This window comes from Pagrus pagrus (genome assembly GCF_965226575.1).
Source record: "Pagrus pagrus genome assembly, chromosome: 24".
Classification (NCBI taxonomy): domain Eukaryota; kingdom Metazoa; phylum Chordata; class Actinopteri; order Spariformes; family Sparidae; genus Pagrus; species Pagrus pagrus.
In genome coordinates this window covers 11,576,982-11,591,627 of record NC_140206.1, presented here as the reverse complement: position 1 = coordinate 11,591,627, position 14,646 = coordinate 11,576,982, and the positions used below count along the sequence as shown (strand labels likewise).

At 41.4% G+C, this 14,646-nt stretch overlaps 1 protein-coding gene and 1 long non-coding RNA gene across 2 annotated transcripts; both read left to right on the top strand.

Annotated features, from left to right (window-relative positions):
• Positions 1-2,007: 2,007 nt before the first annotated feature.
• ccnt2b (cyclin T2b) lies at positions 2,008-10,242 on the top strand. The gene is made up of 9 exons (XM_084347210.1): positions 2,008-2,216; positions 2,791-2,872; positions 2,965-3,093; positions 4,270-4,330; positions 4,647-4,709; positions 4,870-4,915; positions 7,630-7,793; positions 8,028-8,098; positions 8,181-10,242. The coding sequence occupies exons 1-9, from the start codon at positions 2,059-2,061 to the stop codon at positions 9,243-9,245; spliced, it is 1,839 nt and encodes a 612-aa protein (XP_084203336.1). The 5' UTR covers positions 2,008-2,058; the 3' UTR covers positions 9,246-10,242.
• Positions 4,923-6,991, top strand: LOC311253324. The gene is made up of 2 exons (XR_014621665.1): positions 4,923-5,245; positions 5,531-6,991. It is a non-coding gene; the product is annotated as an uncharacterized lncRNA (long non-coding RNA).
• Positions 10,243-14,646: the final 4,404 nt, after the last annotated feature.

Below are 14,646 nucleotides of genomic sequence, written 5' to 3'. Positions count from 1 at the left end.
CTGTCTGCTGACGAACCTGAGGGACGATCAATACACCGACAGGCTTCACTTCGCGACGTCGTGAAAGCGCCACACCTGGACTCTAATTACTAAGGTCACGACACCTGTGCGCTCGCGCTGGAGCTCGAGTCCACCGGAACTGCTGCTGCGGCTCGCGCTCTGAGCTCACGCGACAGAAAACATCCCAGTCCCATGTGTACCAACTCACCTGTTACACTGCGTGAAAGACCACCTAATGGAAATAAGTCAGATTGATTTCTTACTCAGGCGAATTGTTGTTTTTGACTGATATAATTATTATATTACATCGGGGGAAAGTAACGGGATTCCTGTAACGGGTTGCTAAGATACAGCACTACTTGATAAGCATGTAGACTGACAGGCTACCCTGCCTGTTAAATAGATTAAAACACATTATATGGTATTTACAGATGATAAAGCGTCCATTCTGAGTCTGAAAATCAATATAGGGTGATTTAATTGAAATGTAATGGGGGAGAAAACACACACAGATACACATTTCACACAATATATCACAGCCAGACACTGAAAGAGAAATGTTATGTGCACACCCCAGTGGTACAAAGATTGATCTGGAGCATTTAACTCAAGTTTTCCTGGTGCATAGTCAGTGAACATAAGAAATAAGGGAAGCAGGAATAATATTTTTGAAGGTTACGTTGCAACAACACAGCCTCACACACATGATATTGATATTAAAAGGTGGCATGTCCCTTTACATTGACACAATATAATAAATATGACATAAACTATTATAAAAACATTGTACCTCTATGGACAATTAAAGCAAACAGATCGATTCATCATTACTTTTCTTCCTCTGAGGCTTAATGCTCTCAACATTTTGACCTTTTATGAACAGACTCCACACTCAGACAATTAAAAGGTTACATTATCCAGGGTACATGGTTATAAAGTGATGATTGAGAAGATTCTGAGTCAGTAGCTTCACATGATCTAATCTTGTGTCAGTTTACAGCCACTGAGCTCAACTTTCGTTTCTGGTCTCTGCCTCCATTCAGTGGTAGACAGAGAGTAATGCAGGCCAGAGGACATCCACCATGTGGTGCCTCATTGTACATGTGGTGATGCCTCGTGGAAGTGTCTGATGCTCGCACCATCTCAGCTCATCACGGTCTTAGGTTTTATATTATGATATTAAAGAAATTCAGGAGGAAGCCAAATGTAAAGCCACATTTTTATGAATAAGATTCTCAGCTGTGGCCTGGTTTTCTTATCATATTGATCAAATATTGATGTATTGACTCTTAAGTCCTATTCAAGAGTGTCAATACGCTTATTTTTCATTTTATTTACTGTTATATTAAACTGTACAGAGTCCTAAATGTGCTATGGTTTATTTTTTTTGATGCAACACATCAATTCATGACATTCTTGTACTTGAAAAGACATACATGAATCAGTCCTATCTCTTATTTTGACATCCTTTATTCAAAATGAGGCAACCTTGCCTACCTGAATAACCTACTCATGACAAGGTGGTTCACCTTTAACAAAACCTGGCTCCTAACCATTATTGTAAATCTGAATGGGAAAGTTTAATGGTACGCTTAAAATGAATGTGTCAAATAGAATAAACTATGGGCTACATTTAAGAATTAAAATCAAAATTATAACTTAAAAACATTAGATGTCTGAGGCCTCTTCAAGGCTTTACTGTAAGTAAGGGCCCAAACTACAGTGTGGACCCCTAATGGCTACTAATTGCTGTATTTTAACCCTAACTGCTGTATTTTTATGAATCAACAAGGACAAATAAATGTCTAAAGGGCGAAAAACATCCACATAATCCATCTAAATTAATGTATTTTCTTGTGAATAAAATGTTATCCGACACAGCATCAGTGAGGAATAGCAACAACATGGCCTATGTGCACAACCCACCACTGGCGGCGCTGTTCACAAAACGCACACCGGTTTTAAATCAGCCTCAGCTGCTAATTTCGTCCTTCCGGTGCCCCCATAGCCCCGCTCCCTCCCGATGCTAGCACCGTCGGGCTTGGCTGTGGGAGCGTAATGGCGGTGCACCGGGGACCCTCTACGAAATGGCTCTTCACCCGGGAGCAGCTCGAAAACACACCGTCTCGACGCGGCGGAATAGAGGCTGACAGGGAGCTCTCTTACCGGCAGCAGGCCGCCAACTTAATCCAAGATATAGGCCAGAGACTCAACGTGTATCCTTTCTCAAACGTAAAGGCTAGCTGGCCGACAGACAGACGGGTTAGCTCGAGTTAGCGTTAGCTTACAGAAAGGCCGGAATGGCGAGGCTTGCTACTGTTCACATTTTAACCCTCTAAACACACTCAAAATGTTTCGTTATCGTATTCACAGTCCTGCCTGACAATAAGAGCTTTTATATTTGCTAATATTGTGTTTATATGTAGCCAACTATTAGCTGGAAGTGTTGAGGCCTGCTTGCTAGCTTAGCTATTGTTTTGTCTCTTCATACTGCAGATTCTATTGTTAGCTTTGTGTCTAATGATACCAGTGACAGATGATTCTTGCTACTAGATGTACGTGTAACTTTAAGCCAATACTACTATACAAATTGACCGATACATCGTTGGACAAGCTGAAGCATGACTTGAATTTGCGCTTGGTTTTTACTTGCATGGTGCACGTTTTGCTAGCTGTCCACTAAACGCTAGCTCGATGCTAATGTGTCAGGATTTCTACACTGAAGCTGTTGCAGTCATTTTAATTTTTTATTTCACTGTACATCTGTATATGCCTTAACTGTTTCCCCAGTTCTCAATTAATTATCAACACTGCTATAGTATATATGCACAGGTTTTATATGATCCACTCCTTCACCAAATTCCATAGAAATGTAAGTACCACTGCAGTGTTGGCTGATACCATAATTACTGGTGCTTCCAGCTATGAAAAACTGACTGAGGTTTTTTTTTTTCCCCTCTCTAGATAATTTCCCAGACTACGTTGTTCCTGGCAGCTAAAGTAGAGGAGCAGCCCAGAAAGCTGGAGCATGTCATTAAAATAGCCCATGCCTGCATTAGCCCACAAGAGCCTGCCCTAGACACTAAGAGCAACGTAAGTAAACTATGACTAAGGAGTGACTTTGGTTTAAATGCAATGACAACGACACATTGTGTGATAGGCTTCTCTGTGTGGACACCACGTTATGTCATCACCTTTGGATTTACAATGTGGCCAAAAATACATAGAGAATATAATATTATACTCTTAACTTATGGTGACTGTGAGGTCAGTTTGTATGAAACTGACCCAACCTTGACTTTTCAGCTGATCCTTTTTTTGTGGAAGATGTGAGGCCTTCTGTGTCTACATTTGCAACGCCCTGAGACTTGAGAGAAAACACATCTGTACATGTAGTAGCGCTGCAATAGCAAAACTATTTTGCTAGTTGTTTAGTATTTTTTAAAAAGCTGTAAGGCCAGTTTTGTCACAGCAAAGACTGGAGGCTTTTCTTTGTCCTCTCTGACAGTCCATTTAAAATGGGGAGGTTATGGATTCCTTGGACAAAGCAAGAATTTAGAAGTCGTCACCTTTTGGCTCAAGGAAATTGTTTGCTCTGTTAAGCCTCAGAAAATTGACTAAAAAGGTCGAATGATAAATTAATTAAATTGAAACAAAATGAGACACAGCTACATTTTGAGGGATAGAAAGTTTATCTGAATATCTTGCAGTTAAGATTTAGGTATGAAAGACGGTCGTCTACTCACATGTTTTGTCTGCCTTATTATTTGCCGTTGGTAGGTTTGATTAACGTAAAATCTAGTGGTCTTTTTGTCACAGTGTGCGTTCTCCCTTTGTTGAGAGGACTGTGCCACAAATCTCGATCCTCAGTGGGGCGTGTTTTGCATTATGATTTGAATCCAATCCCTACAGACTGTAGTCTTACAGTTGCAGATTTTCATACAGTTGTTAACCTCTGCTTAGTCCAAGCCGTGATGTTAAGGCGATACAGCACTGATATCATGGACTGTTCAACCTACGTTAATTCAAACTTCATGGATGAAGATGGATCACATATTCAGTCTTCCCACTCACAAAGAACTAGAAAACACTTAAGATTTTTCACGATCTGTTAGAAGTCCTTTGATTAAAAGGCTGTATTAGGCCCATACTGTAAAGCTTTTATATCAGAATGGTTCTCCACTCCTTCACAGTTTTGTCTGCAGGAATGCTGATAAGAAGTTGAATCGTCTGTATATGGTTGTGTGTTAATTGATCGATCTTTTTCAGGCATTCCAGCAGCAGGCACAAGAGCTTGTAGCACTGGAAACAATTGTGCTGCAAACGCTGGGTGAGTGTTTCTTCAGCTTCAGTACTCCACATACTGTATTGTTTTCCCTGCGAGTTAAATTTCTTTCGCGACTTCTACTGTCGGCCATTTTAGCAGCATTATTCTTGTGGAAGGAATAAGTGCAAACAAGAAAGTTACTAAGGTACCACATGGGCATGTTGACTTCGGATATATGAAGTTTTCAAATATCTAACAGACAACGCTTGAGGTTTTTCTTTTAGTTCCTGTGTAAACCACAATATCACACTGAAGTCCTGCCTTTGCTGACATTGTTCTCGCACCAGTGGCTGATCATCATCTAACATCCTGATTGCAGGTTTTGAAATAACAGTTGATCATCCACACACAGAAGTTGTGAGGTGTTCCCAGCTAGTGAGAGGTATAACCTTCTTTCTCAGCTTTTCTCAGTCTTCTTTTTTTTGACAGCTTAGTTGTAAAAGTGCTAAAGTGCTAGCTTATCATCTGTACTGCTACATTAATGCCAACTTTAAAATGATATTTCACTCAGTTCTAAAATGGACTTTCTTCTTCTTTTGCAGCGAGCAAGGATTTGGCACAGACTTCCTATTTCATGGCTACCAACAGGTTATTATCCTGTTCCCATTATTGCACTGTAATGGCACACTATAGCTTCCTGTCCTGCAGGGCCCCCCTTCCTGTGTCCAACGCCCTGTTTGCGCCCGGATCCTGGGAACCCCCAGTGTGGGGAAGTACCGGCCGGGCTGCTGTGTGCGGTGTATTGTACAAGGGCTCTGTGTTGGCACATAGGGGTTGAATGCACAATGTGGAGTGTAGTGGTGCTGTTTACCTCTCACGGTTGTTTGGTGCGGAGTGCATATGTCTAAACAAAAAAACTCAAGCGGTAGCCTGAATATAGATTGCCACTAAAGATTCTTATACTTATAAAGTACTTTGGTAAGTATAGTTTACAGTTCTTTTTTAAAGTTGTAATTTTTTTGCACATTTTCACCCCAAAAGAGCTAACAATGAAACACCAAACTATACTGCAAACTGAATATAGGTTATGCCTGTAGTTTTCAGAGATTTTATGAACATATTTTATTGTCTTTAAAAGAAGATATGTGGCAGAAATGTCTTTAAAGAATTAAATTTAGTGAGACCATTACTTAGCTCTTATTGTGCTAGCAGTGTGTATTTCAGTAACTGACTTTTGAGGTGTTGATTTCACTTGTTTTACAGAGAGTGCTTGTTTGATATTCAAATCTGGGAGATTGATGTTCCCAGCAGATGGTGGTAGACCTGATCTTTACGGTGACTTTTCTTAATTTGAAGAATGACTTCTAGATTAAAGTGTAGTGACTGTAATAAAATCTGAGAGATGTGTTGATTGTGTTTGGCTGTATCTCTAAGACTAGGCGACATTAAAGTCGTACCTGTAAGGGGAGTAAAGTATTAAAGATATAAGATGTGGTACTAGTACAGGTGTTAGAAAAACATTTGAGGGTATCAAGCCGAGTCACAGCTGAATCAAGTTACCTAAAATATTTAATTTTTTTTGCACTTTTAGTTTTTTGAATTCTTAAATTTGAATTTTAAATACTTAAAATCTAGATGCCAGTAATGTAGTGACATGTTTTTACATATAAGTTTTTTTAATTATACCACATGCAACTGCCAAACACATCAACATAACATCTGCTTGGATGCTGTTGCCGATATTAAGAGAAAGAAACTTAAGACTATTTCTAGTCCTGGTTTAACTTTTAGTGTGATTTCTCGCTGTGATTCTGAGATAAATACGGACCCCGTTTTTTTAAATTCGACTTTTATCACCATGGTGCTCTTACCTGTGTTCTAGTTTCAATCCATAAGAGCCAGTTTGCAGTGTAGTTTGGGATTCAGGGTGCAGAGAAAATTAACCGTAGTAAAGATAAAGGTGCAATGTGTAAGATATGGCCAGAATTTTAGTCTAAACCATTTTCAAAAATTAACATTATCAACAGAATATGAAGTGTCTCGTAATACCACTTTTTTACCGCAAGAGGTGGTAGTCTGATAGCCCCTCTAGTTTCAGCTGGTAGACCAATGCGAGTAGTAGGTTTGCTTCTTAGTCTAAATAGTAAGCAAAATATTAATAAAATGTCAAGAAAGGAAATTTTTGTGCACCCATTTTCCATACTAAAGAGATCAATGCAACCGTACAACATCTGAAATCAAGTTCCTCTATTGTACTGAACAAAGTGGAGCTTAATTGCTGAAATTGAAGAGTTTACTCATCATAAAACAAACTTCATTCAAACTCAAGACATTTAATAAAATTCACCAAAACAGTCTTGGTTTGTCTTTACATACCTCTGGTTTGGTCGAAATAAATCCTTAATTTGCCCACCTCTACAGCCTCTCTCTCTCTCTCTTTATCACTTCATGCCCCGCCTGGCGAATCATCTCGTCCCTGGAGTCATAGTCATGATTGGATCTGCTGTAAATCGCCTCCATACTTTTTTCCCCTGGCTTCAAACTGATCTCTGTCAGTCTTGGAGGCTCCGTCTAGCTGCATTCACTGGGAGGTTGCTGAGACCCGTTGACTGCGTCGACTCCCCCCTGTGATTTGAGGTCGCAGTCCAGGCTGACCCCAGTCAGCTAATAACACCACAAGCTCCGCGGCTAATTGGGCTAATTAGCTAACGGCAGCTAGCTAAAGCCAAAGATGGCTAACAACTAGAATATTTAGATTCAGCCGTCGTCTCTAATGTGCTGCCCCAACATTTTGGATTCTGGCCATATCTTAAAAATGATACCTTTTTAAAGCCTAATAATTTGTCTTGGCCACCAACACCAGTGTTTCTCAGTCTTAAAGTTCACATGTTTGAGTCATTTCAAAGTAGTGTAGTAGTGTGTAACTTTCACTTGATTTTGATTGTGTAGGAGTAGAGATTTCCTGAAATTAGAGATTGAGAAACACTGTTATTGTTAAATAAGTTCCCTTTTTTTCTTACCTTAAAATCCAAACGCAACAATATGGCCTAATACAGCTTTAGAACATTTACAATTCTCTATAATCATTTGAAACTGTGCAGTATGTTTCACTCAAACATTTAGGAACATGTCCTAACAAACATAGGTTTTCTTAGATGTTCCAGGTCTGTAAGGTAAGGCTGTGTGTATGTGAGATAATATTTAATATTGTCACTATTGCTTCCGAGTCATTTGATTGTATGTAAATGCTGCCTTGCTCATAGCTGTTTTAAATGTAATCTAAAATGTATACGTACATTGGTTGGAAAGCCCTTCGGTTCACAGTTGTATCTTTCTCTTTTGTTTCTTGTCTCCTCCTACAGTTTGCACCTCACCACCTTCTGCCTGCAGTACAGGCCCACAGTTGTCGCATGTGTCTGCATCCACCTGGCCTGTAAGTGGTCCAACTGGGAGATCCCTGTATCAACAGATGGCAAACCCTGGTGGGAGTACGTGGACCACACCGTAACGTTACAGCTGCTGGACGGTAAGAGCGTCTGTCGCTACTGTTTTGTGTATAATAATGTTCAAACTCGAGAAAGGGTAGACGCTGTATGGTTTTATTTTCCAAAACCAATCCTGAACTGCTGTCCCTGTTGTCTCGCCTAAACAAATGTCTCATCCATGATCCTTGGCTAAATAATATCATAATTATGCATTAGAAAGGAGTCCAGAGTGTGAAGGAGCTAATCAAAGACATTGTTCTCTTCTCTGTTTTCAGAGCTCACACATGAGTTCCTTCAGATCCTGGAGAAGACGCCCAGCAGGCTGAAGAGGATACGAAACTGGAGGGTATGTCATAAATACATGTCAAGACATAAAGTGTGACTGGTAGGTGTCAGAATTTCATGTTGAGTCCTGTGTTGTTTTGTAGGCCATTCAAGCAGCAAAAAAGCCAAAGACGGAGGGCCCAACAGTGGACAGTGCCTTCCAGGGGACGTCCTTAGACGGCCTTCCTGGTGTCACCAACTCCTTCTTCCCCTCCACCTCCTCATCAGACTCTTCAGACATGCCCTCCCTGAGCAGCATCGCAGTCCCCTTTGGCTCCTACCAGCCGCTGAGCGACCAGTCAAAGTCCTGTGAATACGATGATTTCTCCGAGCCCCACCCTTCAGACTTCACACTGGTGAAACACGAACCCAAATCTGCAGGTGGGCCGAGTAGTAAAAACCAGCAGCTCAATACAAACGCTGCAGCTTTTTCACGGCCGCAGAAAGTCTTGACTCTGGAAAAGTACAGAGAGAAACATGCGGCAGAGCTGGCCTTGCAGAACGGTATAAAAGATGAGGCGAGCACAGACATGTACGTGCCTCCTCCAGCTCTGTCCTCGCACCACCACAAGAAACGCTCTCAGCCACAGCAGGCCGGCCAGTCGGGCGATGGCAGGAGAGAAAAGTCCAGCTCTAAAAAGGCTCGGCTGCCTGCGTCTTTCGCTGAGAACGGCTCCGCCACCAGCGAGGAGCTCAAGATGAGAATCAAAGTTTCATCAGAGCGTCACGGGGGCTCAGAGCAGGGCGGGACTCTGCCTGGAAAAGACAAGCACAAAGAGCACAGCAGCCACCGCCACTCTAAACACGGCCACTCGCACGCTTATTCCCTCAGCGGGAATGGCAGAGGGACAATAGACAACCCTTCTTTATCTATACGAGCTCCCAGCAGCCATTGCAACGATGTGAGCTCCTCTGGCTCGTCTCGTAAGAGGGCTCACGCCGACGCTGGAAACCCCAATCACAACCACCACCACCACTCGTCCAAGAGGAGCTCCAAAGGAGGCCTCAACTCGTCCCACTACTCGTCAGAGAGCGGCCAGAGGATGATGGAGCACCACGGCCACGACGGAACCAACGGCCTGCTGACCTCCAACGGCCAACACACTGACTACAAAGACACTTTTGACATGCTGGACTCTTTACTAAGTGCCCAAGGAATGAACTTGTAACCCTCGGAGAGTTGACAGTGTTGTCTAGAATAAGGTATTACCGTGTTTAATAGAATTTTAAAAAATGAATTTATTTGTCTTAAGTTATCTCGCATCGCCCTCAGTCGTGTCTACACACTGATCATTGATGATTCTCGTTAAGCTGTCAATGTAAAATTATATGCATAGAGCTGTGTACTACTAGCTTGCAACAACGAAAAAAAAACCAACCACGATATGTTTTTGAGAATGCGGCTAGAAAAATGGGATTTTAAACGTTCTTTTATCGCGAGCTGACATGATTTTTAACGTGCATGTTTTCGGTCACAAAAGGGAAGACATAGCTAGTATTCGCAGCCATCGTGACAGTTTACAGACAGTTAATGTTTTATTTTTTGTATGTTAAGACATTTTGTTCCACTAAAAATCTCAGGTCTTGAACTTTTTTGATATAAGAACGAATCTTCCTCTGTTTGGGTTTAGTACCTGTATCTGTGGAGATGTATCACCTCGTCCATTTGCTGACGAAGAGGGCAGAACTTTGGCGTCTGTCTTAGAAAATCATGGTCTGCTTATATTTCAAAGAGTGCATCAATAGTTCCTAAAAACAATACAAATGCGAGGCCGACTCCATTTGCTGTCTATTTGCTGTCTATTGGGACTTCCAAGGCCGCACCTGAACTTAATGTGCAGACTCATTATAGAGCTACAAATGAAGTTTACCTTACATCTGCTGTGAAAGTGCATTTAAGATATATCGGCTAAAATTGCAAAAAGGCCTTGTGATTGTACTCTGTCAATCGCTATCAGTATGATAAATGTTATTAACTATCATAAAATACAGATTTCTAAAATAAGATTGTGTATATAGGACTGTAGGTCAGATTTCAATCTGTTGGTTTATTGCATCAGTCCAAACCTTCCGCCATTCAGTGTATCATGAGATCTAAAGCAGACTGTATTGATGAACATATCCTCGATTTGTGTATTGGGAGCCCAAATAAAGGTGTAAAAGTGATCTTTTTCTTTTTTCCCCTGTTATACATCACAGTGATAATCTCTTCTCTGGTGTCTTGAAGTGAAACTAGAAACATCGATTTACCTTTTGGGTTTTTGAATACATTAAGTTGGGGAGGGCCAACTTGTGTAAAGTGTTAAACATAACAAAAAGCAAACCTCTTGAACAATTCAGAGTTACTCGTTGAGGCTTTGAAGAGTTTGTTTAAAGGGCATCGTCATGTTCCTTCTTTCACAGTTGGAAAAGCTACGTAGTGGAAGTTGTAGGGCTGCAACTAAAGACTATCAAATAATCTACCATTATTTTTGCAATTAAAGGTGCAATATGTAAGATTTTACTTAAGAACAATCTAAAATTAACTAATTGTGAAGAGACCGAACAGTTTTGATGCCTATGTATTGTTTAGCAGAAATATCTACTAGAGTTAGCATACTAAACAGCTAGCCCTGGCTGTTCATGTCTAGTTGGACCACTCTATACCTCAGGAAGCGAGGGTCTGATAGTAAAGCTAAGGCCTCCAGAGGTTGGTGCTGACAGAGGCCCTTTTTCTTGCTCCTCGCCCGAACCTGCCGTGCCGTCATCTTCCCCTGAGTCATAGTCCTGGCTTGAGCTGCTGTAAATCATCTCCTCCTGGAGGCCTAAAGTTTTGGTGCTGGTGGTTTAAACAAAGCCTATGCTACCAGTCACGAACACTAGCTACATGGCTAACTAGCTAATGGCAGCTACAATTAGCAGCAGTTAGCAGTTACTCTGATATGTTGCCAATCAATTAATAACTATCAGCTCAAGGGAGAACAGTGAGATAATAAAAAACTGAGATGACACCTGCACCATCTCCAGTACATGAAAGCAAAACCCATCTGCTGAGGAAGGCAATGAGTCTTCTACGGAGTCCCCCAGGTGGCACCACCATGTTTCTATGGTAGCCCATGATGGACAAACCAAACAAAAACCTAAATTCAATAGTGATCATAAAGAGCGCATCCCAAAAAATAACATACTGTGGATTGTTTTTATTTATTTAAAGTGTATGTAAGGTCCTGTTCCTTCCAAATCCGAACAGCCCTGGCACCTCGCCTGACGGGAAGAACTTGGGATCACCTTGACTTAAGTTCCCCTCGAGTTTAAAAAACGCCATCCTCGGTGCAAAAAAAAAAAAAAAAAATCTTAAGCCCCTAATTTTGGCCTGGAAAGCACATATAGCATGCAAAAATGAAAAGAACTGCCAAATCATGCAGATGGTTTAATCCCAGCCTCATAACATTGGATTTATTCCCCATTGAATATAAGCCCTCGCTGCGTTTGAAGATAAAACAGTCATTTGTCAAACGCCGCCAAGGACGATTCTCGTCAAAACTGTACATACAATGGTCACCTCCTGCTGTTTGGTTCCTTATATATGGTAGATTGATTAATTGATTATGTAACAGGCTACTTACTGAACAAAAGTGATTACATTAAATGACCAAAACATCAGCTTTTGGTGTCTAAAAAAGCCATACTGCACCTCAAATCGAACGCTGGCCGGTTGTCGTGTTGCTGAATTAGTAATGCTAATGGGAGGCATTATTGGAAATACATGTTGAGGTACTGCATGAGCAGAAAATTTTAGCAAGTTTGTGCTTTTAGGTGATTGCATTTTGCATGATTTTGTCTCTTAACCACTGTAGAAGCTATGGGAGAATAATGTCATCTTTTTTCTTCCGTAGATAATTTACCTTGAGGGCACTATTTCTTTTGTTCTTGCCAAAGGAACAAGCAGGAAAGACGGTGAAACCTGCCATTTATCCCCTCCAACAACGCTCAAGAGGGTTTCAAGGTTCAGCGTTGGACTTTACACTCTCGCACAATGCAGCGTTGATGCTTCATTTGTGGGTGGAACATAAAATCCAGTTCCTGATAATTAACTAGCACCCTCAGAGCAGACGCAGCGTTTTCACCAAGTATTACCTTCTAATTTTAGCGTGGAAGACAATGGGGAAATTCAGCGGGAAGACGTCAGTGAAAATTCAACCATCTGGACGTTCTCGCATGCTGGTGGGAGGGTGATGATTTATTTTCAGCAACCTCTCGAGCTGAATAAGAGACGCCTACTGCTCGAAAATCCGCAGAGAGGAAGAGATATGAGAGAGGCTTTTGTGAGCAACAAATCCCAGAATTAAGAGCCATCTGAAAGGAAAACACTGTCCAAGCTCTAATTACAACTCAAAAGACAGGAACGTTGTAGAGCTGTGTGCAGGTCCCAGAGGTCCCAGACACAAATGCTATTATAGTCATGATTGTTTCAGCAGGTAAGACGGCAAATTAAAAGTTTACGGTTGATTTAGCTAGACTTAAAATACATTTTCACATTTAAGTTAAAGGTGCACTATATAGAATTTTTAATCTGAAGAGAATGATCTTCACTGACTGCTTTTTTTTAATGCCTAAATGAATTAAAACAAACTGTTTATTCTTTTTTATCAGTCATGAAAACAGGACTACACAATTTAATGTTTTCCTTTGTTTATATGTGGCGGACCCTGCCACCTTTCTAGCTTCAAACAGTGTTCTGGGACCTTATTTACCTCTGAGAACAGCTTGTTTATTCACCTATGGAAAAAGCAGATATTTCTCTGTGTTATTACCTCATTAGTAATTGTAAATAGTAAGTTTGAATTTCTACACAGTGCCCCTTTAAGTCGCCAAGCTGCTGGATGAATGGATGCAAAAAGATGACAAGAAAATAGTTTTGTTTGGGAGATGAATAATACCAGCAGAACTGCAGGTTCTGATGTACAGCAAAGTCTCTTCATGTCATAATGTGTCTGATTCATAGCCGCTTTACCGCCTCTTGCACACTAGATGGCAGTGTTACCTTTGGCCTTTAACGCCAGCATCAGCAACACAAACAGCCGGCATCATTTTCTCTGTTTTTTAGAGGAATTTTTTTTTTTTTAAAAAAAGCAAACAAGACGCAGTGTTGAATAACCTTGAAAAAAAAAAAAAAAAAAAAAGGACGCAGCTTTTCATGCCATAAATCCAAGGTGCCTCTCAGCACACTTTGTGATCCTCAGTCGCAACCATCACACACACGTGTCGCCTCGCTACCGTCACAAACTTTGGACTTGATCCATCTAATTAACAGATTCAGATAACTGTCGGACGGCGGCGGCTCAGAGGCATTCCAGGAAATGTCACGACACTTGGTAATTTCGGCGGTGGAGTTGATCAAAAGGCCTTTGCAGAGTAGCATATGGTGCACTTATACCCATATGAGTCTTAATGCAAATGATGCCCAGGAAATTGTGCAGGAAAAGTGGCATAATTATAAGCCATTGAAAGTCCATTGTCATTCCTGTCTGAGAGGTCTCTCTTGAAAAATCAGGAGCTGATGGAAACCCCTCTAAGTACCTGAGATAGAGCCGGAGGGGGAAAATGACTGGGCCTGGGCTGCCATTATGCCATGGTAGCGCAATTATATCCAATGATTGGCAGGAGCATAAATTAGCCTCTGTCTTCATGGTGTGGTTTACTTTTTGTTTCCGACCGGTGCTAAGTTATCCCTTTTTCACCCCCCCTCCAAAAAAAAAAAAAAATCTGCAGCGCTCTCTTTAGCCAGCTGTTCTCAGTGAAAAACAAGACATTATTTCACAGTTTTCCTCTGTAATTATTCCCTTTACTACCCCAGTTTATTTCTCCGCCCGATGCAAATGCATCCTCTCGTGGCCTGAACACCAGAGATTCATGTTTGTGGTGGGAACCGCAGAGCACCAGCTGTCCTTTAAAAAGAGACAGCTTTAAAAAAAATAACACACACACATACACACAGTTGATGTGAAATGTCTTCCTCCCTGCTCGCCCCCAATCATCAATAATTCACCGGCTTCGACATTTGAACTAATTATGGTGCACCAATGGCCTATTTGAGCAGGGTCCTGTCAGATGAAAGCTGCTAGGTCCTTCCTGTCAGCGGTGGAGGCAGCAGAATGAAGCGACAGCAAGTGGAGGCTGAAGCCATTAAAATGAATGGGAAGCACCTCTAACAATCATACACCTCTGACACACACACACACACACACACAAACAGGAAGTGCCTCCTCAAACACACACACATTTTTACATCGTCCTTTGCTGCCTCACACAAACACACACAAATAAAAGGAAAAAAAAAAAAAATACGTGAATTGCTGCCTCACACACACCCACACTCATACAGACACATACAGACATGCATAAACATGATGTGCTACAGTAGCTCACACACGCATAAACACACACACGGTGACGTGCCCGCCACCTGTGTGGGTTGTTTGGCCTCCTCATCCAGACCTCTCTGGTTTTAATTAGCCTGCTGCTGAAGTGTTTTCCTTTTTATACTCTCTGAAGGGCGATGATAACGGCTACAGCCGAGATGGAGGCTCT